This window comes from Podarcis vaucheri (genome assembly GCF_965113315.1).
Source record: "Podarcis vaucheri genome assembly, chromosome: 7".
NCBI lineage: Eukaryota > Metazoa > Chordata > Lepidosauria > Squamata > Lacertidae > Podarcis > Podarcis vaucheri.
This window is the reverse complement of record NC_138765.1, coordinates 82635606-82659775: the sequence shown is the minus strand read 5'-3', so window position 1 is coordinate 82659775 and position 24170 is coordinate 82635606. Positions and strand designations below refer to the sequence as shown.

Sequence of the window (24170 nt, the reverse complement as noted above, 5' to 3'; positions counted from 1 at the left end):
GAACAGGTGCCTGATTTGGTGCCTCGATATAAAACAAGAGAGGGAACATCTGTGGGTCTCCTTTGACTTGATTCCACAACTTGGGTCTTTTCCTTTTCTTACAATGGGAAGTCAGCTAGATGAACACTGGCTTTCCTTCACCTGTCATAAGCTGACTGCTTGCTTAAGAGGAAAGATCTCAGGCCCAGAGCAAAAGAGAAACCCCATCCACACACCAAACCTTTAAAGTGTTTTTGGGCCACTTGAATGGTCATGACTTCCCCCCAAAAAATCCTAGGGGCTCTTAGCTCTTGTGAGGGAGGGGCGTGTCTCCTAAGCTCCCTTAAAAGTGCAGTTCCAAGAGCTGTTCGACAGAGGAAGGTGGTGGATTCTCCTTCCTTGGAAGATTTTAAGCAGTGATTGGGTTGCCATCTGTCAAGGATGCTGTAGCAGAGATTCCTGCATTGCAATTGGTTTATTCCACGAAACCCAAGTGGTATATGACACAAGAACTCTTGCACATCCTGAATGCTGGAAAATTTGGCCCCTATCTGGACAGGGATAGCCTAACTACTGTTGTCTGTGCTCTGGTAACTTCATTTCCATATGAACCTACCCGGATCCTGAGATCATTTTCTGAGGCCCTTCTTCGTTTGCCGCCTCCTCGAGAGGTCCAGAGGGTGGCAACACGAGAACGGGGCCTTCTCTGCAGTGGCTCCCTGTCTGTGGAATGCTCTTCCCAGGGAAGTTCATCTGGCGCCTTCATTATACACCTTTAGGTGCCAGGCAAAAACTTTCCTCTTTAACCAGGCCTTTGATTGATCTGTTTGACATCCTATACCCTTTTAAAATGAGGCTCCTTTTTTGGGTGGGGGGGTTATTGGGTTGTTTTTAATTTGATTATATATATTGTGGTTTTTATGTTGATCTTTTCTGTGAACCGCCCTGAGACCTCTGGGTATAGGGCGGTATAATAATAATAATAATAATAATAATAATAATAATAATAATAATAATTAGTGCATAGTTAAACTATGGAACTCCCTCCCACAGAAGGCAGTGGTGGCCAAGAATCTAGAAGGCTTTGAAAGAGGATCAGGAAGTCAGAGGCAGAGAATGCTTAAGAATTCCAGTTGCTGGAAAGCACAGGAAGAAAGGGTCTCCTTGTGATCTGGTTGCAGGTTTCCCACAGGCATCTTGGTGGCCACTGTGAGAACAGGATGGTGGACTAGATGGGTCACTGGCCTGATCAAGCAGGCTATTCTTGTGTTCTTAAATGCATGGTGTGGATGTGAGCGTATCTCAAGGCCTGGTGCCAAGTGCCTTAGTTTGAACCCACTGAGGAGAGAAGCAGGCATCTCCTGCCACCTTGTGGGAAATCAGCCAGTATACATCTGTCTGATAAGCCCAGGGGTCAGCAACCTTTTTCAGCCTGGGCTGGTTCATCATCTCTCAGACCATGGGGGGGGGTGGACTATATATTTTTGGGGGAAGTAAGAAGTACGAATTCCTATCCCCCACAAATAACCCAGAGATGCATTTTAAATAAAAGGAAACATTCTACAGTGGTATCTCGGGTTACATACGCTTCAGGTTACAGACTCCGCTAACCCAGAAATAGTGCCTCGGGTTAAGAACTTTGCTTCAGGATGAGAACAGAAATCGCACGGCGGCAGCAGCGGGAGGCCCCATTAGCTAAAGTGGTGCTTCAGGTTAAGAACAGTTTCAGGTTAAGAACAGACCTCCAGAACGAATTAAGTTCTCAACCCAAGGTACCACTGTACTCATGTAAAAGCACCAGGCAGGCCCCACAAATAACCCAGAGATGCATTTTAAATAAAAGGACACATTATACTCATGTAAAAACGCCAGGCAGGCCCCACAAATAACCCAGAGATGCCTTTTAAATAAAAGGACACATTCTATTCATGTAAAAACACACTGATTCCGCACGGTGGCAGCAGGAGGCTCCATTAGCTAAAGTGGTACCTCAGGTTAAGAACAGTTTCAGGTTAAGAACGGACCTCCAGAATGAATTAAGTTCTTCACCCGAGGTGTTGTCTTCTCCACCTGGACCCCATTCGTCCACAGTTCGCAAAGTGTATTCCTGTAAAGCCCCAGCTTCCATAATTCCTGACTATCTCTAGCCCCCCAAAAATAAAACTCCTGTAGTACACAAAAGATTCATGCTAATTTAAAATCAAAGTGCCTTTCTGCAGGGAAGTTCCATCCCACCGCTGCCACCATGTAGTAAAGGGGCTCCTTTACTAATAATAATAAAATTTATTTTTTAAAAAATGATATTTATTAAAATTTCAGAGAGAAAAAGAATTACACAAAAACAAAAAATAAAAATACAAGGAAAATACAAAATACAGGAAAAAAGGAATAAAAGACACTTAAAAAGAAGAAAAGGAAAATGAATCAATCTTTCTATATCTTACATTCATATCCTTGTTTCCCTGACCTCCTCATACCTCACTTTTTTGTATTCCAGTTCAATTATTTAAGTCAGCAATTTCTTTCCCTCTTTGTTTTATCATGATCCTTTAACTTAATATACTATAACTTTAAATTTTCATCTGTTATCAATCCTTTTTTACATACACCTTTATAGCATTACTGCTTAAACCACCTAGCTTCATTCCAGCATCATTCTAACATTCATTAATTTTGCAATATTTTTGTAAGTAGTCTTTAAATTTCTTCCAATCTTCTTCCACCGACTCTTCTCCCTGGTCTCGGATTCTGCCAGTCATTTCCGCCAATTCCATGTAGTCCATCACCTTCATCTGCCATTCTTCCAGAGTGGGTAGGTCTTGTGTCTTCCAATACTTTGCTATAAGTATTCTTGCTGCTGTTGTGGCATACATAAATAAAGTTCTATCCTTCTTTAGCACCAATTGGCCGCCTATGCCCAGGAGAAAGGCCTCTGGTTTCTTCAAGAAGGTTTATTTAAATACCTTTTTCAATTCATTATAGATCATCTCCCAGAAAGCCTTAATCCTTGGGCACATCCACCAAAAGCGAAAGAATGTACCTTCAGTTTCCTTACATTTCCAACATTTATTATCGGGCAAATGATAGATTTTTGCAAGCTTGACTGGTGTCATGTACCACCTGTATATCATTTTCATAATATTCTCTCTTAAGGCATTGCATGCCGTAAACTTCATACCTGTGGTCCATAACTGTTCCCAGTCAGCCATCATTATGTTATGTCCAACATCTTGTGCCCATTTAATCATAGCAGATTTCACCGTTTCATCCTGTGTATTCCATTTCAACAGCAAGTTATACATTTTTGACAAAATCTTAGTTTTGGGTTCTGACAGTTCTGTTTCTAATTTTGATTTTTCCACCTGGAAGCCAATTTTCTTGTCCAAATTGTATGCCTCCATTATCTGATAATAATGAAGCCAGTCTCGCACTTTGTTTTTTAGTTTCTCAAAACTCTGCAATTTCAGTCTATCTCCATCTTGTTCCAAAATTTCCCAATATTTCGGCCATTTGACCTCCATATTGAGCTTTTTCTGAGCTTTCGCTTCCATCGGTGACAGCCACCTTGGGGTTTTATTTTCCAATAAGTCCTTGTATCTGATCCAAACATTAAACAATGCTTTCCTGACAATATGGTTTTTAAATGCTTTATGTGCTTTGACCTTATCATACCACAGATATGCATGCCATCCAAATACATTGTTAAAACCTTCTAAATCCAAAATGTCAGTGTTTTCAAGAAGCAGCCATTCTTTCAACCAGCAAAAGGCTGCTGATTCATAGTAAAGTTTAAAGTCTGGCAGGGCAAATCCACCTCTTTCCTTTGCATCTGTTACTATTTTAAATTTTATTCTAGGCTTCTTGCCCTGCCAGACAAATCTAGAAATATCTCTCTGCCACCTCTTGAAACAGTCCATTTTGTCCACAATTTGCAATGTTTGAAACAAAAACAACATTCTAGGCAATACATTCATTTTTACCGCAGCAATACGACCCAGCAGTGAAAGCTTCAAATTTGACCAAATTTCTAAATCTTTTTTCACTTCAGCCCAGCATTTCTCATAGTTGTCCTTAAACAAATTCCCATTTTTTGCTGTCATGTTAATCCCCAGGTATTTAACTTTCTTAACCACTGTTAAACCTGTCTCATTCTGAAACCTCTCTCTCTCCATTGGTGTTAAATTTTTCTCTAAAACCTTGGTTTTTAACTTATTCAATTTAAATCCTGCAACTTGACCAAATTCTTGAATCAGTTCTAAAACCCTTTTGGTACTAGATTCAATAATAAAATTTATTTATACCCTACCCTCCCCAGCCAAGACCGGGCTCAGGGTGGCTAACAACCAATAATAATAAAAAAAGTTGATTAAAATACAATTTAAAAGATTAAGATACAACATTAAAACATTAGGATGCAGCCTCTTCACAGGAGGGAAAAGGAAATAGAAAGAGGGGGAGGGAATCAAACTGATTCTAAGCCAAAAGTCAGGTGGAACAACTCTGTCTTACAGGCCCTGCGGAAAGAAATCAGATCCCGCAGGGCCCTGGTCTCATGAGACAGAGCGTTCCACCAGGCCGGAGCCACTGTTGAGAAGGCCCTGGCTCTGGTTGAGGCTAATCTAACTTCCTTAGGCCCCGGGACCTCTAGGGTGTTGCTCTATATGGACCTTAAGGTCCTCTATGGGGCATACCAGGAGAGGCGGTCCCGTAGGTTCGAGGGTGGCACAGGTCAAGGGTCCCTCTTTCAATGAGGGATGGAGGGATCCGTCTGCAGACAGCCCCGCTTCCTTGTACTCTCCAAGCAACCCTCTCCTTTTCTCTGACAGGTGAAGGTGCTGCTGGAAGCCTTCTATAAGATCAGCCAGGGCCTCCAGTGCAAGGCAGAAGCATGGCAGCCTTCTCTTTGTCCATCATGTCGCACCACCACCTGGCGAAAGTGGTGCAATATCTCCTCCAGTTTCCCTTCAGGTATGGAGCTCTCCAGGTTGTACTGGGCTAAGGGGAAGGTTGGCAAGCTGCAGGGCTTGCTCAGAAAGCCCTTGCTGCCGTTTCCTCTCTCTGGAGCATGGCAGCAAGCAGAAGACTTGAATCTGACCATTGCTTTTGTTTTTGCATTCACAGAGACTGTGAGAGTTTGGAAGGAGGTTTTAGCATCAGCCGATCCAGAAAAGCTGATCCATCTCATGGCCAAGCAGATTTACCAAAGCCCCTTGGCGGAATCTGCCACCAAAGTGGTAAGGACCAACCACCTGCTTTCTGGCTTCCTTCTTCCCAGGGTAACATCGAGGGGTTCCTGTATTCTGCAGAAAAGCAGAGAAAGTGACTTGCACCCCTCTCTCTTCCAGCAACATCTCACCAGCCTGTTGCACGCCATCCTCGGGATGGAGGACTACAAGGCAGCTGTGCACCAGAACTTCCCACAGCTGCTGATCGCTCTCCTGGGGATGGTTATCAACTTCCACTATGATCAGGAATTCCTCCGGTGAGTAGTGAGATGCAAAGGGACCAATGAAGTCCTTTCCCCTTCAACCTCGGGGGGTTTCCAGTCCGGCTTGGTTTTCCAATGGAGGCTCTCCTTCAGGCGGCTGCTAGGGAGGAAGGATGGGGAAAGAATTTGAGTGTGTGCCAATGACCCTCCTGGTAAAACTGGTCTTGCTTTGCTTCCAGAGGGGCTAAGGAAGTTCTGCACCTCCTTCTTGGCACCACTGGAGAGCAAGTGGAGGCGGCCATCGTTGACCAACTTTTCTGCCGGGAGACTTTCAGCCAGGGGTTGTCTGTCATGGTGAGGTAAGAGGAAGAACGCAGTGACCTTCCCCAGTGGTCTGGCAAACGGAGCTGAAGGCACGGGATCGGACTGTTGCCTGTTTTAGTGCTCCTCAGAGTAGACCCATTGGATTTGATGTACATGGCAAACTGGTCCATTCACTTCAGTGGTTTGCTCTGTGCAGAATTGCAAATGGTGGGTAAAAGGAGAACGTGCCTCAGCCTCTCCTCACTGAAGGGTTTCTTTCTCTTTGGGCCTCTTTAGCTGCTCAGCTGCCGTCTGGAGGTCTATCCCTGTAAAGATACACTGGAGCGGCTCCTCAGCTGGCTGGAACACGACCACCTGCACGTCCGGGAGCTCAGCATCAGAGGGATATCCCTGCTTCTGGACTCTGACATGGCAAGTGATGCTCAGAGGGAGGGGGGGGTACAGATCTCGATTCTAATCATGGCCCAGCACTCTTTTGCTGGCACAATACTGAAGGGCCTGTGCTAAAAGGCATGAGGCCTTTCAGACCTTTGAAAAGATTCTCTCTTTTGTGTAGGACCCTTCGCTTCTGCCAGTCCTCCCAGAATTGATAGAGCTGGTAGACCAAGCCTACCATTCCAGGGAGCTGGGAGAGGAAGACCTGAAGATGCTGGCAGAAACCTACTGCAGCCTGGCTGCCCATGTGAGTATGAGGGGAAATATGACATCACACCTGGTGGTGGAGGAATGCTTTGAAAGAGGAAGGGTGGGGTTTAGACTGGCATGCAGCGGAGATGTTCTGGCTTCAGGAGGGTGTTCCTCTGGAAAGTGATCTGATGAGAAACACAACCTCTGATATTTTCTGCCTATAGGAGGAAGCCTCCGTCCGGGCATCAGCCATCGGGGCTGGGTGAGAGACCAAAGACTTCCCATAACATCAACAGAAGAAGAAGCCATTCACGAACTGGTTGTGGTCCTCATTCACCTCGAAGACAAGGACGAAGTGGCCAAGGTGAGGGCCAAAGAGGTGGACTTATGCAGTAGGAGGGAGGGATTGTTCTCAGGAGCTTCCGAGACTATGTACTGCAATTTGTAACCCTCTTCTCTTCTTGTGTTGCAGGCCGCAAGGAGGGCTCTTTCCCATCTAGCCCCAGAAGTCAAGTGGTGGGCTCGTTCCAACAAATTTAGCCTCCACTTTCCTCTCCACCAAGCTGCCAAGCATATGGTAAGGTCCCTCTGCTTTGTTGGCAGCTTTGCCCAGGCATGTCTCTGGGAGTGCAAGGCTGTGCTGTGCTCTCAAGCCTCTCTGAGTGCTCCATGAGGGTGGAGGTCTCTAGACGCAGCAGAGCATACCTGTCCTCCTGCTGAGCTGCCTCTGTCTCTGCTTGCTTTGCACCGAGATGACGTCCCTTTTCTTGCCCCCCCCCTCTCTCTCTAGGTCATCTGGCTTTCCGGGATGCCAGTTTCATCCACAATCAAGACATGGCATCCTATGGAACATGTGAGTGAGACGTACGGAGGGCAGGGAGGGATGCTTCTGCTGAGAAAGGTCTTCAGGGGAAGGCAAATTCTCAGATTTATGTTCAGACAGAGGTGCCACAAGATGAACATGCAAAGAGAATTGGAATGTGACTTCACTGCTCTCTCTCACACACAAACACACCTGAAGGCTGTTTTCATATTGTTGATGGATGGCTCTTTTCCTGTGTATCTCCGCCTTGCTCAACCTTTCTCCCTTTCCACTCAGGGCTGGAAGAGATGCAGCAGCACGAGGAAGAAGGGCTTAGGCAGACAGGGAGGAGCTGCCTGAAGATCATGCAGCGGGCCTATAGACATCGGAAGGAAGGCTGGGTCCAGCGCTGTTTGAGGAGGCTGCTCCACTGTGTTCTCAGGGAACCTTACCCACAGGACTTCCTGAGCTGCATGCCAGGTGGGTGAGGCATCTTGTGGGCTAGTGGGACATCTGATGGGCTGTTTGGATGGGACGTTTCTCAAGGAGCCCCTTTCTCCTCCTGACAGAACATCCGGAGTAGTGCCAAGGCAACGTGGACACCAGAGTTGTGCTGCAGAGATACCGTCTTCTGCTCTCCGCGGGATCCAGTCTGGACCAGCGCCAAGAACATCAACACCATCAGGATTGACCAAGAGGAGTGGTGCTGCCCTCACGACCCTCCGTACACAGCGGTAGGAAACCTTTTTGTTGTTGTGTTTCTTGTTGATGTTGTTTTTGATTGTTGATTTTATTGATTTTGAATCTCAGGGTGGTTCACAACACCAAGTATACGAAGCACAAAATAAATAATAAGAATACTCACTGCACAAAATTCATAATAAAAATATCAGAACATAATATAAGTTAAAATAATAAAAACATACTAAAAATAGCCACAAGACCAATGTATGCCACTTCTCCTTTGTCTTTGCCCACAGAGCAAGACCTTCAGCAAGGACATCCTTCGGAGTGCTGCCTTATCTTGCATGAAGCCGTCTGCCAACAGGCTGCCAGCAGTCTCCAGGGTGGCAGCTCTGCTTCTGGGTACATCAAGCAACGTTATTCCCTGGTAGGGATGGACAGAAACGTCTTGGTAACAATGGCAGGGAGGATGGACATGTCCCCAGGCCACCTGCTAGGTAGGCCTCCATCTGTGCCCAGATCTTGCTCTGAGTGCTCCGTGAGGGTGGAGGTCTCTAGACGCAGCAGAGCATACCTGTCCTCCTGCTGAGCTGCCTCTGTCTCTGCTTGCTTTGCACCGAGATGACGTCCCTTTTCTTGCCCCCCCCCTCTCTCTAGGTCATCTGGCTTTCCGGGATGCCAGTTTCATCCACAATCAAGACATGGCATCCTATGGAACATGTGAGTGAGACGTACGGAGGGCAGGGAGGGATGCTTCTGCTGAGAAAGGTCTTCAGGGGAAGGCAAATTCTCAGATTTATGTTCAGACAGAGGTGCCACAAGATGAACATGCAAAGAGAATTGGAATGTGACTTCACTGCTCTCTCTCACACACAAACACACCTGAAGGCTGTTTTCATATTGTTGATGGATGGCTCTTTTCCTGTGTATCTCCGCCTTGCTCAACCTTTCTCCCTTTCCACTCAGGGCTGGAAGAGATGCAGCAGCACGATGAAGAAGGGCTTAGGCAGACAGGGAGGAGCTGCCTGAAGATCATGCAGCGGGCCTATAGACATCGGAAGGAAGGCTGGGTCCAGCGCTGTTTGAGGAGGCTGCTCCACTGTGTTCTCAGGGAACCTTACCCACAGGACTTCCTGAGCTGCATGCCAGGTGGGTGAGGCATCTTGTGGGCTAGTGGGACATCTGATGGGCTGTTTGGATGGGACGTTTCTCAAGGAGCCCCTTTCTCCTCCTGACAGAACATCCGGAGTAGTGCCAAGGCAACGTGGACACCAGAGTTGTGCTGCAGAGATACCGTCTTCTGCTCTCCGCGGGATCCAGTCTGGACCAGCGCCAAGAACATCAACACCATCAGGATTGACCAAGAGGAGTGGTGCTGCCCTCACGACCCTCCGTACACAGCGGTAGGAAACCTTTTTGTTGTTGTGTTTCTTGTTGATGTTGTTTTTGATTGTTGATTTTATTGATTTTGAATCTCAGTCCAGCGCTGTTTGAGGAGGCTGCTCCACTGTGTTCTCAGGGAACCTTACCCACAGGACTTCCTGAGCTGCATGCCAGGTGGGTGAGGCATCTTGTGGGCTAGTGGGACATCTGATGGGCTGTTTGGATGGGACGTTTCTCAAGGAGCCCCTTTCTCCTCCTGACAGAACATCCGGAGTAGTGCCAAGGCAACGTGGACACCAGAGTTGTGCTGCAGAGATACCGTCTTCTGCTCTCCGCGGGATCCAGTCTGGACCAGCGCCAAGAACATCAACACCATCAGGATTGACCAAGAGGAGTGGTGCTGCCCTCACGACCCTCCGTACACAGCGGTAGGAAACCTTTTTGTTGTTGTGTTTCTTGTTGATGTTGTTTTTGATTGTTGATTTTATTGATTTTGAATCTCAGTCCAGCGCTGTTTGAGGAGGCTGCTCCACTGTGTTCTCAGGGAACCTTACCCACAGGACTTCCTGAGCTGCATGCCAGGTGGGTGAGGCATCTTGTGGGCTAGTGGGACATCTGATGGGCTGTTTGGATGGGACGTTTCTCAAGGAGCCCCTTTCTCCTCCTGACAGAACATCCGGAGTAGTGCCAAGGCAACGTGGACACCAGAGTTGTGCTGCAGAGATACCGTCTTCTGCTCTCCGCGGGATCCAGTCTGGACCAGCGCCAAGAACATCAACACCATCAGGATTGACCAAGAGGAGTGGTGCTGCCCTCACGACCCTCCGTACACAGCGGTAGGAAACCTTTTTGTTGTTGTGTTTCTTGTTGATGTTGTTTTTGATTGTTGATTTTATTGATTTTGAATCTCAGGGTGGTTCACAACACCAAGTATACGAAGCACAAAATAAATAATAAGAATACTCACTGCACAAAATTCATAATAAAAATATCAGAACATAATATAAGTTAAAATAATAAAAACATACTAGAAATAGCCACAAGACCAATGTATGCCACTTCTCCTTTGTCTTTGCCCACAGAGCAAGACCTTCAGCAAGGACATCCTTCGGAGTGCTGCCTTATCTTGCACGAAGCCGTCTGCCAACAGGCTGCCAGCAGTCTCCAGGGTGGCAGCTCTGCTTCTGGGTACATCAAGCAACGTTATTCCCTGGTAGGGATGGACAGAAACGTCTTGGTAACAATGGCAGGGAGGATGGACATGTCCCCAGGCCACCTGCTAGGTAGGCCTCCATCTGTGCCCAGATCTTGCTCTGAGTGCTCCGTGAGGGTGGAGGTCTCTAGACGCAGCAGAGCATACCTGTCCTCCTGCTGAGCTGCCTCTGTCTCTGCTTGCTTTGCACCGAGATGACGTCCCTTTTCTTGCCCCCCCTCTCTATCTAGGTCATCTGGCTTTCCGGGATGCCAGTTTCATCCACAATCAAGACATGGCATCCTATGGAACATGTGAGTGAGACGTACGGAGGGCAGGGAGGGATGCTTCTGCTGAGAAAGGTCTTCAGGGGAAGGCAAATTCTCAGATTTATGTTCAGACAGAGGTGCCACAAGATGAACATGCAAAGAGAATTGGAATGTGACTTCACTGCTCTCTCTCACACACAAACACACCTGAAGGCTGTTTTCATATTGTTGATGGATGGCTCTTTTCCTGTGTATCTCCGCCTTGCTCAACCTTTCTCCCTTTCCACTCAGGGCTGGAAGAGATGCAGCAGCACGAGGAAGAAGGGCTTAGGCAGACAGGGAGGAGCTGCCTGAAGATCATGCAGCGGGCCTATAGACATCGGAAGGAAGGCTGGGTCCAGCGCTGTTTGAGGAGGCTGCTCCACTGTGTTCTCAGGGAACCTTACCCACAGGACTTCCTGAGCTGCATGCCAGGTGGGTGAGGCATCTTGTGGGCTAGTGGGACATCTGATGGGCTGTTTGGATGGGACGTTTCTCAAGGAACCCCTTTCTCCTCCTGACAGAACATCCGGAGTAGTGCCAAGGCAACGTGGACACCAGAGTTGTGCTGCAGAGATACCGTCTTCTGCTCTCCGCGGGATCCAGTCTGGACCAGCGCCAAGAACATCAACACCATCAGGATTGACCAAGAGGAGTGGTGCTGCCCTCACGACCCTCCGTACACAGCGGTAGGAAACCTTTTTGTTGTTGTGTTTCTTGTTGATGTTGTTTTTGATTGTTGATTTTATTGATTTTGAATCTCAGGGTGGTTCACAACACCAAGTATACGAAGCACAAAATAAATAATAAGAATACTCACTGCACAAAATTCATAATAAAAATATCAGAACATAATATAAGTTAAAATAATAACTAAATAACTAAAAATAGCCACAAGACCAATGTATGCACACTAATAAACAATACAAGAGCCCTGAAACAACACTCCAGCCCACAAATACAAAATCTAAATCAACATAACACATTTAACAACCATTTAAAACAACCCCACCTTCTTGAAGAAGGCTGATATATTAGATTTAGAAGGTTGGAATACGAGGTTTGGATGGCACGCCTACCTAACATACAACAAAGTGGCAGTGCATAAGGACTTTTTAAATCATATAGTCAGAATTTCATTATACAAGGTCTGGGATAAGTACCACAGACTCTTAGAGCCCCAAATACCCTGGTGGGCATCCCCAGTGGAGATGATAACGGTAAAAAAGACAAACATGGACACAAACAATTAATAAAGGTAGAACAGGGCCAATTAAAAATCAAATTGTATGAAGAAATTAAACAGTATTGTAACGGCTGGATTCACTATCACCTAATAGTGCATATATTTAATCAGGATAAGAAAATTGGTTTTGGAGAAAAGAAGTCATTCTTACAAAAGGAATTAGTACAAATTAATAAAAAGACCCTATCTAGGATGTATGATCTACTTTTGGAATGGGAACTCAAGGATGAGATGCTAAAGGATGTTATGATAAAGTAGGCGCAGGATTTTGGCCACAACATAATGTTAGCTGTGGAAATTTGACATCAAGTTCACAGCATGTTATACAATAAGGGAGAATCTAATGAAAATGATCTACCGGTGGTACCTAACCCCCGCCCCGAGGAATCGGCAAAAATCTATAAGCAAAAAACCAGTGTGTGCTGGAGATATAACACCGAGATAGGAACAATGTACCATATATGGTGGGGTGTAAGGAGATAAAAAGCTTTTGGAACAATGTTCATGAAGAAATCATTAAGATTTAAAAAAGATCATTCAACAAGAAACCAGAAGCGTATGTTGCAAGCATATAAGGGAAGGAAGTTATCTTCAAAGACTTTGACCTCCAAGCTCACGGCGTCTCCAACTGCCCCACCTGCCAGGACCGTCCATGTCAGGTAAGCTCTCTGCATGTCAGGTAAGCTCTCTGCATGTGTAAGCTCTCAAGGAAATGGGAGAGGAGAGCGGCTGAGGGAACACTCCACAAGGGAGGGTGTTTGAAAAAGGGTGAGAGGCTGCCACCTCTGCAAGCAAGGGGTGACATAACTGGGCTCCTGAGCCCCACAAGAGGTGCCACAGAAAGGATGTGGTTGGTCAAGGGAGCCATGAACTCAAAAAGGTGAAAACGTTTTCTAAAACTTGGATCTAAAATACCCACAGTTCCAAGAGCTGTTCGACAGAGGAAGGTGGTGGATTCTCCTTCCTTGGAAGATTTTAAGCAGTGGTTGGGTTGCCATCTGTCAAGGATGCTGTAGCAGAGATTCCTGCATTGCAATTGGTTTATTCCACGAAACCCAAGTGGTATATGACACAAGAACTCTTGCACATCCTGAATGCTGGAAAATTTGGCTCCTATCTGGACAGGGATAGCCTAACTACTGTTGTCTGTGCTCTGGTAACTTCATTTCCATATGAACCTACCCGGATCCTGAGATCATTTTCTGAGGCCCTTCTTCGTTTGCCGCCTCCTCGAGAGGTCCAGAGGGTGGCAACATGAGAACGGGGCCTTCTCTGCAGTGGCCTACCCCTGGCTTAGCCCCATCATGACTCCACTGCCAGCTGCACCCCTTCTGGCCCATGCTCTTCTAAAACTAAGGGCCAGTGACCCTGCCCCCCCCCTCGTAGTCACACGGGTGGCTCGGTGCTTCCATGCGGGGTGACCTTGGGGGGTTGCCGGCAGGTGCAGCTGCGTGGGCAGAGGTGGCAGGCAGCGCAGACGGAATTGCAACCGGGCAGGTACCTGCAAGCGCCCATCCTCCAGATGAACCAGCCTGGATTCCAGCAGCACCAGAACACGAAGGCAGCGCCCAGGATGGCAGCCAGCGAAGCAAAAAGAGGTTTGCGTTTGTCTGCAGAAGGAGGAGAAGGAGCCTGGTGAGTTGCAGGAAAATGGAACAAATCGTGTTCCCCAGCAAACAATTGCCCCAGCTGTGCTATTTTGATACTGTTCTTCATTTCGTACCTACGGGACCGCCTCTCCTGGTATGCCCCACAGAGAAACCTACGGTCTGCAAACAATAACATCCTCTAGGTCCCAGGCCTCAGAGAGGTTAGGCTGGCCTCAACTAGAGCCAGGGCCTTCTCGGCTGCGGCTCCAACCTGGTGGAATGCTCTGTCACAAGGGACTAGGGCCCTGCAGGACCTGACATCTTTCCGCAGGGCCTGCAAGACAGAGTTGTTCCGCCAGGCCTTTGGTCAGGGCGCAGCCTGACTCCCTTCTCTGGCAACCTGCACAGAATTTTGCTTAATTGGTTGCCATCAATTTGATTTAATAAATTTTTATAATGAAATATTTTTAGATTGTGTGACTATTTGACTGTTTGATTATTTGATTGTTGTTAGCCGCCCTGAGCCCGGCTTCGGCTGGGGAGGGCGGGATATAAATAACATTTATTATTATTATTATTATTATTATTATTATTATTTTATTATTATTATTATTATTATTATTATTATTATTATTATTATTATTTCAAAAAACATAGACACTGCTTGACTGTGAAGAAAAACTCGGAGCAGTTTACAAACAGGGTAGAACAAGAAATCAAAAAATTACAACAATCAAACCTACAAAAATTTAAAATACTAAGAGATTCAAATTCACTTTAACTTTATAAGCATGTGGATAGGCTTAGCTATACAAAAATGTTTTATATATGATAAATAATGAATTGAAAAGGATGTTTAAAATAACGTTTGCAAAAAAACAAAAACAAACCAGAAGCTTTTCTTTCGGGAATTATAGGAGCAGAACTACCTAAGCTATACAGAAACTTATTCATGTATGTGACTACAGCAGTAAGAATGTTAAAGGTAAAGGTAAAGGTACCCCTGCCCGAACGGGCCAGTCTTGACAGACTCTGGGGTTTGTGCGCCCATCTCACATCTATTGGCCGGGGGCCAGCGCTGTCCGAAGACACTTCCGGGTCACGTGGCCAGCGTGACAACGCTGCTCTGGCGAGCCAGAGCCGCACACGGAACGCCGTTTACCTTCCCGCTGGTAAGCGGTACCTATTTATCTACTTGCCCCCGGGGGTGCTTTCGAACTGCTAGGTTGGCAGGCGCAGGGACCGAACAGCGGGAGCGCACCCCGCCGCGGGGATTCGAACCGCCGACCTCTCGATCGGCAAGCCCTAGGCGCTGAGGCTTTAGCCCACAGCGCCACCCGCGTCCCCTAAGTAAGAATGTTACTCGCCCCCAAATGGAAAGAAGCAGAAATCCCAGCAAAGGAAGAATGGACACAAAAACTTATGGAATATGCAAAAATGGCAAAACTTGCCGGAAGAATGAGAAATCAAGAACACAAACTTTTTTATAAAAGAATGGAAATAGTTTATTGAACATTTACGGATAAATTGTAAACAGATAAGAACGTTGGCATGGTTATTATAACCTGCAGTTTTATAACAGTATATATTTAAAGTAGATGAATAAATGGGCAAATTAAGTTAATTTGGATATGCAGAAGATATTAAAAATAAATTCAAGGAACCTCAGAAAGAGGAGGAAGGAAGTCAAGCTTTGAAATGTTAAAATGATTGTAAAATTAGTGAAATGTAGACCTGAAAAGCATAAATATTTTTTTTAAAATGTTTTTAGCAGATTTCCAGGGGAGACGAATGGCGGTTTGGCTGTCTTCCTGTTAGCTCCTGCTGACTTGGTGATTGATAACATAGAATCATAGAATCATAGAATCATAGAGTTGGAAGAGACCACAAGGGCCATCGAGTCCAACCCCCTGCCAAGCAGGAAACACCATCAGAGCACTCCTGACATATGGTTGTCAAGCCTCTGCTTAAAGACCTCCAAAGTAGGAGACTCCACCACACTCCTTGGCAGCAAATTCCACTGTCGAACAGCTCTTACTGTCAGGAAGTTCTTCCTAATGCTTAGGTGGAATCTTCTTTCTTGTAGTTTGGATCCATTGCTCCGTGTCCGCTTCTCCGGAGCAGCAGAAAACAACCTTTCTCCCTCCTCTATGTGACATCCTTTTATATATTTGAACATGGCTATCATATCACCCCTTAACCTCCTCTTCTCCAGGCTAAACATGCCCAGCTCCCTTAGCCGTTCCTCATAAGGCATCGTTTCCAGGCCTTGGACCATTTTGGTTGCCCTCCTCTGGACACGTTCCAGTTTGTCAGTGTCCTTCTTGAATTGTGGTGCCCAGAACTGGACACAGTACTCCAGGTGTGGTCTGACCAGAGCAGAATACAGTGGCACTATTACTTCCCTTGATCTAGATGCTATACTCCTATTGATGCAGCCCAGAATTGCATCGGCTTTTTTAGCTGCCGCGTCACACTGCTGGCTCATGTCAAGTTTGTGGTCAACCAAGACTCCTAGATCCTTTTCACATGTACTGCTCTCAAGCCAGGTGTCACCCATCTTGTATTTGTGCCTCTCATTTTTTTTGCCCAAGTGCAATACTTTACATTTCTCCCTGTTAAAATTCATCTTGTTTGTTTTTGCCCAGTTCTCTAATCTGTCAAGGTCGTTTTGAAGTGTGATCCTGTCCTCTGGGGTGTTAGCCACCCCTCCCAGTTTGGTAGTCTGACTATCACTCTAGTCTGACTATCACTCTGGAGATAAGGGCGATCTGGGAGATAAGGGCGATCTGGGAGTTACCCTCAAATGCTTTGAATGAGGCTGTTTTTCTGCTGTATGCACCTGGAGACTTGGATGGGGGTTAGAGTGAGTGGGCGAGCTGAAGAGTTGCCATTGTGCCAAACAACATAGAATCGCCTTTTGTAGGTAAGAAAGAACTGTGGTTTTAGCTGAAAAGAGTACAGTGATAGCCACCTGCTTGGTATCACCAGGCAGGGAGTTCCCAAATGGCACACTATAAACAACCAAACAACAAACAAGGCCTCATTCCTGCCAGCAATGGTAGTGCTGTACCTGTTTTGTCCCAGGTGGCAGTGCCTGGGGGCAGGAGCTGGCTTTCCTGGGGTCCTGCGCAGGTCACCTGACTTGGCAGGGCGTTAACTGCAGAAGAGGCCTCGGCATTATTCAAGGGCGGCTGGAGCGTGGGTGAGCCTGGAGTTGAAAAGGAGAAAGAGTCAAAAACAGTAGTGGCCTCTGTGCTGCCACGGAGAAACCAAAGCAGAGGGGCGTAGCCTCCTCCCTTTCCTAACAACTTAAGGAGCCACTGCAGCCATCAGGCTCAGGCATTCAGCCTCACTTTCTCACCCATTTTTTAAAGTGATCATGAGCAAGGAATGGCACTGTTATAAGAATTTTAAGGTCATAAATATATAAAATAAATGTTCATAACTGTATATAAACCACGTGTCTGAAACCCCATAGAAAAAGTCCTGAACAAATTGGCCTCAAAAATTTCTCTGCAAGGTCAAAATGGAAACTCTCCCCATTGTCTCTTTGCTCACAAATCCTGTCTTAAGGACACTTTTAAGATATGAATAGGGTGTGAGCCCAGTAGTTATCATAACAAAAGAATGGCCAGGATCCCCAGGTAATCCAGTCAAGTGACCATTAACAGGTAACCTGGCAGACATGATAAAAACAATGCACTCAGATTTCTGTTGTAGACCGCCTTTTCTGTGATGTAGGTATGATGTTTCTGGGGGTGGTCTTGGACTCCAGGGTGGGCAATTTAAAATGTCTATATAAGGGCTTGCGCGCATGGTTCGGGGTCTTCCTCCTCTCTCCTGCGTGTGAGGGGAGCACCCTGTTGCAACAGATCAATAAAGATCAAGCTTACTAGCTGCTTTGCTTCTCAATATTCTCTGGTTGGCCTCTATTATTTTCTCCTACCGATAGAGAACCTGCAAAGGGACTCTATATGGGCTCTTGGGTACCCCATAAGGGAAAAGGGGCAGTTTGGTTTTTTTTTACTTATAACAGCACATACACACACCCTCTTCCTTCTACAGCCACCAACCTTTGCACCAGGCCGGGAACTGGGCAGCCTGGTCTGTACCATCCCCACAGTTATCGACACTGCTGCCATCGCAGACTAGGCTGGGAGGGATGCATTTTCCATTGTGGCAGGGAAAATACGACTCCGTGCTGCAGGCCGAAGCGTTCAAGCCTGCAAGGGGAGGGAAAGGCAGATTTTGCTGTTCTTGTTGTTTAATGTACCTATACAGTGGTACCTCGGGTTAAGAACTTAATTCGTTCTGGAGGTCTGTTCTTAACCTGAAATTGTTCTTAACCTGAAGCACCACTTTAGCTAATGGCGCCTCCTGCTGCTGCCGCACCGCTGCTGCACGATTTCTGTTCTCATCCTGAAGCAAAGTTCTTAACCCGAGGTACTATTTTTGGGTTAGCAGAGTCTGTAACCTGAAGCGTATGTAACCTGAAGAGTATGTAACCCAAGGTACCACTGTAACCAGTGCTTTTTTATAGAAAAAAAGGGGCCAGTACTCACCACGAAGTTGTTACAGTGAGGTGTTGGTACAGCGTACCTTTGAGTATCCCTAGATAAAAAGCACTGCCTAGAATGTACCTCCCAAACTAGCTTAAAACAATAGTTAAAATGCATTTAACACCAGCATTGAAATTTTTAAAAAGGTAAAGGTAAAGGACTCCTGGATGGTTAAGTCCAGTCAAAGGTGACTACGGGGTTGTGGCACTCTTCTCGCTTTCAGGCTGATGGAGCCAGCGTTTGTCTACAGACAGCTTTCTGGGTCATGTGGCCAGCAGGACTAAACCACTTTTGGCACAACAGAACACCGTGACGGGAACCAGAGTGCACAGAAACACTGTTTAGCTTCCTGCCACAGTGGTACCTATTTATCTACTTGCACTGGCGTGCTTTCGAACTGCTAGGTTGGCAGGAGCTGGGACAGAGCAATGGGAGCTCACTCCGTCGCTGGGATTTGAACTGCTGACCTTCTGACTGGCAAGCCCAAGAAGCTCAGTGGTTTAGACCACAGCGCCAGTTATCCTGACAGCAGCCCAGTGGTCCACATCACCTGCACCTTACCCTTAGGGTTACAAGTGTTGGACTAGTACCCAGGAGAGACCAGAGTTCAAATCCCCCCACTGGGCAACATGAAACTCCCTGGCTGACCTTGGAGCCCAGTTGCTCACCTACTGTCAGGGAACTGCCATCAGAGGGAAGAGGAGAGGAAAGTCGCTCCAGCGATGCAGGGGAGGGAACTAGCAAGGAGAGAGAGAGGGTTCCCGCAGGGGAAAGAAATCCAGGGGACACCAGGGAGAAAGGGGAAGCCGGGAGCAAGGTGGAGGGGAGGCTCAGAGACTCTTCCAGTGAAATCAGCGGAGAGAGCACAGGACCTCCGCTTGGCACGCCCACGCTGCGCAGAAGGCTTTCACGCAGAGAATCTAGGAGGAGACTAGGTGTCAAGCAACTTTTATGTTGGAAGAAATTTAGATCCCGCCCACTGACGGATTCTGCCAGTGACTAAGACAGCCGCGTTTCAAGGGCTGTCAACCGGGGAAAGTTTTAGCTACAAGGCAAGCTTGGAGCAGTTTGGAGTTTACGCACAAGCAACCCCAATTCCCATTACACCTACCTTCTAGGATTGGGAGGATTAAATGAGGAGGCACACACCACCTTGAGCTCCTTGGAGAAGCAGTGGAATATAAATGCAATAAAATTAAAATAAGATAGAGCGGCATTGCTCAGCTCATTTGCAGTGGCTTCCTGCCTTACCAGTTCGAACGGAGGTGAAGTCACCGACAAAGTCGACACGAGGTTGCTGGCCGCGAGTCACGAGCCTCAAGGTGAGGAAGTTGCCTGTGGAGGTGACGGGCCGGGGGATGTTCTTCCCGCACAGCGGCATCCCCAGGGGCTTCGCGGTGTGGTTTTGGCCATCGTAGAACTGCACGTAGGAGCCTGCTGTGCAAGGGTCAGGGGTCTCCCGCTCGCTTCTGGACTTGGGAGGGGCCAGAGTGGGGTGGTCGTTGCTGGCCCTGCTGGCCAGCGTGCTGGAAGGCGAGCGCACCATGCTGTACACCAGGAAGAAGCGGAACTGGAACTGGACCTTGTCTTTGGGGGTTGCCGCTTGCATGGTCAGCTGGCAGTCGGTGCTGGCCACTACAAAGTAGTAACGGCGGGAGTCTCGGTGGGATGTCAACACCATCCCATCCCCGTGCAGGGTCTGGCTGCAGAAATCGACCACGCTCACTGTTGGGCAAGAGGGAGAGGAAAAGGGAAAGTCATTGGCAAGGCACAAGGACATACATAGAAGAACCACCTTCTGGATCGGGCCAGAGCCATCCATTATATTATTATTATTATTATTATTATTATTATTATTGCTTTTCAGATTTATACATTTCACTAATTTTACAATCATTTTAACATTTCAAAACTTGACTTCCTTTCCCCTCTTCTTTCTGCTGTTCCTTAAATTTATTTTTAATACCTTCTGCATATCCAAATTCACTTACTTTGCCCATTTACTCATCTACTTTAAATATATACAGTGGTACCTTGGGTTAAGAACTTAATTCATTCTGCAGGTCCGTTCTTAAGCTGAAACTGTTCTTAACCTGAGGTACCACTTTAGCTAATGGGGCCTCCTGCTGCCACCGCGCGGTTTCTGTTCTCATCCTGAAGCAAAGTTCTTAACCCGAGGTACTATTTCTGGGTTAGCGGAGTCTGTAACCTGAAGCATCTGTAACCCGACGTACCACTGTACTCTTATAAAACTGCAAGTCATTACAATAATCCTGCCAATGTTCTTATCTGTTTACAATTTATCTGTAAATATTCAATAAACTATTGCCATTCTTTTATAAAAGGTTTGTTGTCTTGATTTCTTATTCTCCCGGTAAGTTCCACCATTTCTGCGTATTCCACAAGTTTTTGTATCCATTCTTCCTTTGCTGGGACTTCTGCTTCTTTCCATTTTGGGGCGAGTTACATTCTTCCCGCTGTAGTAGCATACATGAATAAGTTTCTGTACAGCTTAGGTAGTTCTGTCACTATAATTCCCAAAAGAAAAGCTTCTGGGGTTTTTTTTTACAAAAGTTATTTTAAACATCCTTTTCAATTCATTATACAGTCGTACCTTGGATCCCCGAACACCGATGGAGAACCTACAACAGACCCTATAAGGGCTCTTGTGTCCCCCATAAGGGAATAAGGGCAGATTTTGTTTATTACACATCAAAGCTGGTTAGTCCAGCTCATTCAACATTCGGTTACTGGCAAGAGATGACTCAAGCTCATAATCAGAGCATGAGGCTGCTGCCTCTCCACCTCTTCCTTTGTCCCCCCTCCCCATACATGATATTATGGGGTATACTGCCTCTGAAAGTGGAAGCTTAATTTAGTACCAATCTCCAAACAGAACTATCCTCCATGACAATTTGTGTACAACTGTGTGCAGTTTGCAGTCAACAAGGTGCAACGTTGGCTATTTCGTTTTGCTTCTAAGAATGAAATTACTAGAGATTTGGGGGGCGAGTGAGAGTTCAGCCTAATGTTCCTGTCACAGCTGTTTGAAAATGGATGACTTCAGCAAGCATTTATCAGCGTGCTAAATGAGCACACTATCACACGTGCTTAAATTATTTGCTTTACTAATTGCAACACCCAGCATATTACCATGGGCTCATCGGTGGCCCACAGATGGCCGAAGGAAGCCTGTTTAACCCGAATAACACCCAGAGGATGGTTGCCTTGCTACTGTCGAGTGCAACAGAGGACAGGGTTGTTTTGTGGCAATTTAAAGTTGGTAAAGAGATTTATGGTAGTGGAAACCTTTGTGGCCTAAAGACCCCTTCTCCTTTAGTCCACATAAGTTTATGCCACTATAAATCTCTTGGTCTTTAAAATGCCACAAGACTCCTTTGTGTTGCCTAATGTCAACTGCTGTCTCAATTACCTGGCACTCGTTTATTTCACTCCTTTTCACCATTACTCAGAAGCAACAAAACGGCCAGCACATTAAACCCAGGAATTCTGGCCCTCTAGTTCTTCCCATCAGCCTCATAATTTCCATACATCCTAGTGTGAAGAATGAGAGGCTGTACTCAAGAGGTCCCCACCCCACCCCCACCCCCCCCGCCCACTACCAGCTTCTGGGAAATTTCACTTGGGCATTTTGTCACTGGCTCATTCCAACTTGCCAGTAGTGAGGGAGAACAGCCTCTGGATACAGGTTTTCAAACACTTCTGAACCACACAGTGTTCAAGGTAGCTGTTATGTTGGCATATAATTATGGAGGGGCGGGTTATTATTTAGCTGTGTTAATTATTTATATGTGTTTTTACCTTGTATTTTATTCTGTGAACTTCTTACGAAGAAGGACGGTATATAAACAAAATAAATAAGTAAGTAAATAAAACAAATAAACTTTGCAGCTTAATTGTTAGAAATGGTCATTCTGGAACCACAACTTGACCAGATGATCTCCAGGGAACCTCTCAACTAGGACTGGGCGATAGCTGCTTTTCAGCATCGTGATATATCACCAGGTAAACACTGTGATATATGATATATCATGATGCCTGAAATAAGGATGGCAGCAATGTCTAGGCCATGTACATACGCAATAGACAATCTTTATAGAATTCCTTCAAACCATAACAAGTACAAAATGAAATCTTTAGTCTCAAAGTCTCTGAAAATCTTTAAATGAAGCGAGGTACCAAACTGTGTACGATGAAAGACAAGCTGTGAAGCTTTGTGTATTTATTCAGCAAATATGATGTCCAACACTGAACAGTGAGTCCGGATATTGACTACTGTTTTGTGGAATTCTTTGTCAGCGTGGTGGGAGGATATAGAATTGCTTCATAAACCCATCTTATTTAAAATGAATGTATGTAAATGAAAATATCAAATGCTGTGGAACAGTGCTCATGTAATAATGTAGTCATAAGGATGGAGCTATGTAGAGGCATTGCCTGGCTTCACAGTTTTTCCTGCATTGTATAGCATAGCGCGCACACAAATCATGATTCATGATATATTGCCAGGTCAAAAATTATGAAATCGTTATCACAATATGGACTTCAAACCAGCTTTGGACGATGTATCACCCAGCCCTACTCTCAGCTCATGATTATTATCTCTCCTGGGGCAGTAAACACAGCACTCTGTGGCAACCTTGTTGTGCTACAGCCACAATCCAAGCCATATTGACTCCATGAAAACAAGCAACATGGGAAAAAGAGGCAGGCAAGGCCAGTTAAGATACCTGGATGCTACACTAGGTCTTTTGACTCCAACTCCCATCACCAACCCAGTCCCCGTCTGGTAGAGATTTAGGGGCCAAGCCAAGATGTCAATCCAAAATCGCCTGGGAAGGAAATTGAGGAACCGGCTAAAGCAGAGCTTTCCAAACTCTGTGTCGCGACAGGTTACTGTGCTGGCTGCAGTGTCTTGTGCAAATGCTTCTCTTGGGACTGGAAAGGGGTTAGTTTAACCTCTGGTTCGTTAGTAAAACTGAATTACTGTGTTGCAAAATGATGCATGTCTACAAAGTGTGTCACCAGCATGAAAAGTTTGGAAAGCTCCTTTAAAACAAACAAACAAACAGAATCCTTTTTCCTGGGGATAACTCAGATGGAAATTCCCAGGTGTCAAAAAAGGCTATTTATGTATGCCATTACTGTGGCTCATGTTTCGTTAGCCCAAAAATGGAAAAGGAGAGAGGTCCCAACTAAAGAAGAATGGCAACTTAAACTGATGGAATACGCGCAGATTGCAGATCTAACATATAAGAGAACAATAAGAACATACATTTAGAGAAGAGTGGAAAGATGTTTATTGAATATATGGAGGAAAATTGTGTACACTTGAAAACATGGGCAGCATTCAGATAAATTCAACAGTGTAAATAAGTTTTGATAGATGTAATATTGGACTACTGAATGGTTTAGTTTATATAAAAATGCAGGGATTTACGTTGTGCAAAATGAACCATGGGAAGAGAGGAAGGGAAGTCATTGATAGTTTAAGGTTGTTTAAGTGAATATTCTAAAATGTAAAACAGAAATTTAATAAAAATTGTGACTGATGAATTGCAAAAGAAAAATGTAAAAGAAAGGAAAAGTTTGGAAAGTTCTGAGCTAAAGTTTCAGCCTACCTGTCTGCATGGTGGAGACTGCAGGGACAGCAGCGTTCAGGAGAAGCAGCCATTTCCCCCACGCCTGCAAGCCTCCTCGATGGGCTGGTTTGCTCATCTTGTTCTCTTTCGGGAGCCCCTGCATGCCAGGCTATAGCAGAGGAAAAGGCAGGAGTGTGTGAAATGGCAACAGCTGTGAGAAGCAGGGTTTAAATGGACCACCCCAGCCCCTGGTGACCAAATCAAGCCAGGGATTGCTTTTGCGTGATCTGACAAGGGAACAAAAGGAGAGGCTGGCAAGCTGCGGCCTTCTGCTGGATGAAAGATTGGATTCTGTTAGAAAACACTGATGTCCTAGATCTGGAAGGCTTTAATAATTCGCTAGGTTGGCATGCGTATTTGTGGTATGACAAGGGAAAAACACA

At 45.9% G+C, this 24170-nt stretch overlaps 3 protein-coding genes and 2 long non-coding RNA genes across 10 annotated transcripts in view; 3 read left to right on the top strand and 2 right to left on the bottom strand.

The window, feature by feature from the left end:
* Positions 1 to 24170, bottom strand: part of LOC309536582 — a 221452-nt gene that overhangs the window by 43373 nt on the left and 153909 nt on the right. The gene's annotated exons all lie outside the window — the stretch shown is intronic.
* LOC309538077 (uncharacterized protein) lies at positions 4711 to 5831 on the top strand. Its single transcript, XM_082233333.1, has 3 exons — positions 4711 to 5213; positions 5325 to 5461; positions 5647 to 5831. The coding sequence occupies exons 1-3, from the start codon at positions 4950 to 4952 to the stop codon at positions 5768 to 5770; spliced, it is 525 nt and encodes a 174-aa protein (XP_082089459.1). The 5' UTR covers positions 4711 to 4949; the 3' UTR covers positions 5771 to 5831.
* LOC309538052 (uncharacterized protein) lies at positions 6312 to 11600 on the top strand. 4 transcript variants are annotated; one of them, XM_082233293.1, is made up of 6 exons: positions 6312 to 6722; positions 6831 to 6935; positions 10310 to 10415; positions 10671 to 10733; positions 10980 to 11162; positions 11252 to 11600. In XM_082233293.1, the coding sequence occupies exons 2-6, from the start codon at positions 6933 to 6935 to the stop codon at positions 11263 to 11265; spliced, it is 369 nt and encodes a 122-aa protein (XP_082089419.1). In that variant the 5' UTR covers positions 6312 to 6722; positions 6831 to 6932; the 3' UTR covers positions 11266 to 11600. The 4 variants fall into 4 exon arrangements, with proteins under 4 accessions (XP_082089419.1, XP_082089421.1, XP_082089418.1 ...); XM_082233295.1 differs by lacking the exons at positions 10310 to 10415; positions 10671 to 10733; positions 10980 to 11162; positions 11252 to 11600 and adding exons at positions 8141 to 8246; positions 8502 to 8564; positions 8811 to 8993; positions 9083 to 9317; XM_082233292.1 differs by having other exon boundaries at positions 6312 to 6935.
* On the top strand, positions 7113 to 8101 carry LOC309538053. Its single transcript, XR_014222092.1, has 3 exons — positions 7113 to 7211; positions 7458 to 7640; positions 7730 to 8101. It is a non-coding gene; the product is annotated as an uncharacterized lncRNA (long non-coding RNA).
* On the bottom strand, positions 13257 to 24035 carry LDLRAD2 (low density lipoprotein receptor class A domain containing 2). 3 transcript variants are annotated; one of them, XM_082230355.1, is made up of 5 exons: positions 23767 to 24035; positions 19376 to 19849; positions 17639 to 17788; positions 16636 to 16773; positions 13257 to 13583 (listed from the first exon to the last, which is right to left on the bottom strand). In XM_082230355.1, the coding sequence occupies exons 1-5, from the start codon at positions 23888 to 23890 to the stop codon at positions 13360 to 13362; spliced, it is 1110 nt and encodes a 369-aa protein (XP_082086481.1). In that variant the 5' UTR covers positions 23891 to 24035; the 3' UTR covers positions 13257 to 13359. The 3 variants fall into 3 exon arrangements, with proteins under 3 accessions (XP_082086481.1, XP_082086480.1, XP_082086482.1); XM_082230354.1 differs by lacking the exon at positions 23767 to 24035 and having other exon boundaries at positions 19376 to 21726; XM_082230356.1 differs by lacking the exons at positions 17639 to 17788; positions 23767 to 24035 and having other exon boundaries at positions 19376 to 21726.

Bases quoted from the DNA above. Each gene is read 5' to 3' on its own strand.
- LOC309538052 (XM_082233293.1), top strand. The intron at 10,416-10,670 runs GTACATCAAGCA...CTCTCTATCTAG, and splicing joins GGTGGCAGCTCTGCTTCTGG to GTCATCTGGCTTTCCGGGAT. The intron at 10,734-10,979 runs GTGAGTGAGACG...CTTTCCACTCAG, and splicing joins CATGGCATCCTATGGAACAT to GGCTGGAAGAGATGCAGCAG.
- LDLRAD2 (XM_082230354.1), bottom strand. From the start codon at position 20,021: ATGATTGTAAAATTAGTGAAATGTATAAATCTGAAAAGCAATAATAAT. The intron at 17,789-19,375 runs GTAAGGCAGGAA...CTCCCCTTGCAG, and splicing joins CTTCACCTCCGTTCGAACTG to GCTTGAACGCTTCGGCCTGC. The intron at 16,774-17,638 runs GTTGGTGGCTGT...TTTCAACTCCAG, and splicing joins GTTCCCGGCCTGGTGCAAAG to GCTCACCCACGCTCCAGCCG.
- LOC309538077 (XM_082233333.1), top strand. From the start codon at position 4,950: ATGGAGCTCTCCAGGTTGTACTGGGCTAAGGGGAAGGTTGGCAAGCTG. The intron at 5,214-5,324 runs GTAAGGACCAAC...TCTCTCTTCCAG, and splicing joins CGGAATCTGCCACCAAAGTG to CAACATCTCACCAGCCTGTT. The intron at 5,462-5,646 runs GTGAGTAGTGAG...CTTTGCTTCCAG, and splicing joins TATGATCAGGAATTCCTCCG to AGGGGCTAAGGAAGTTCTGC.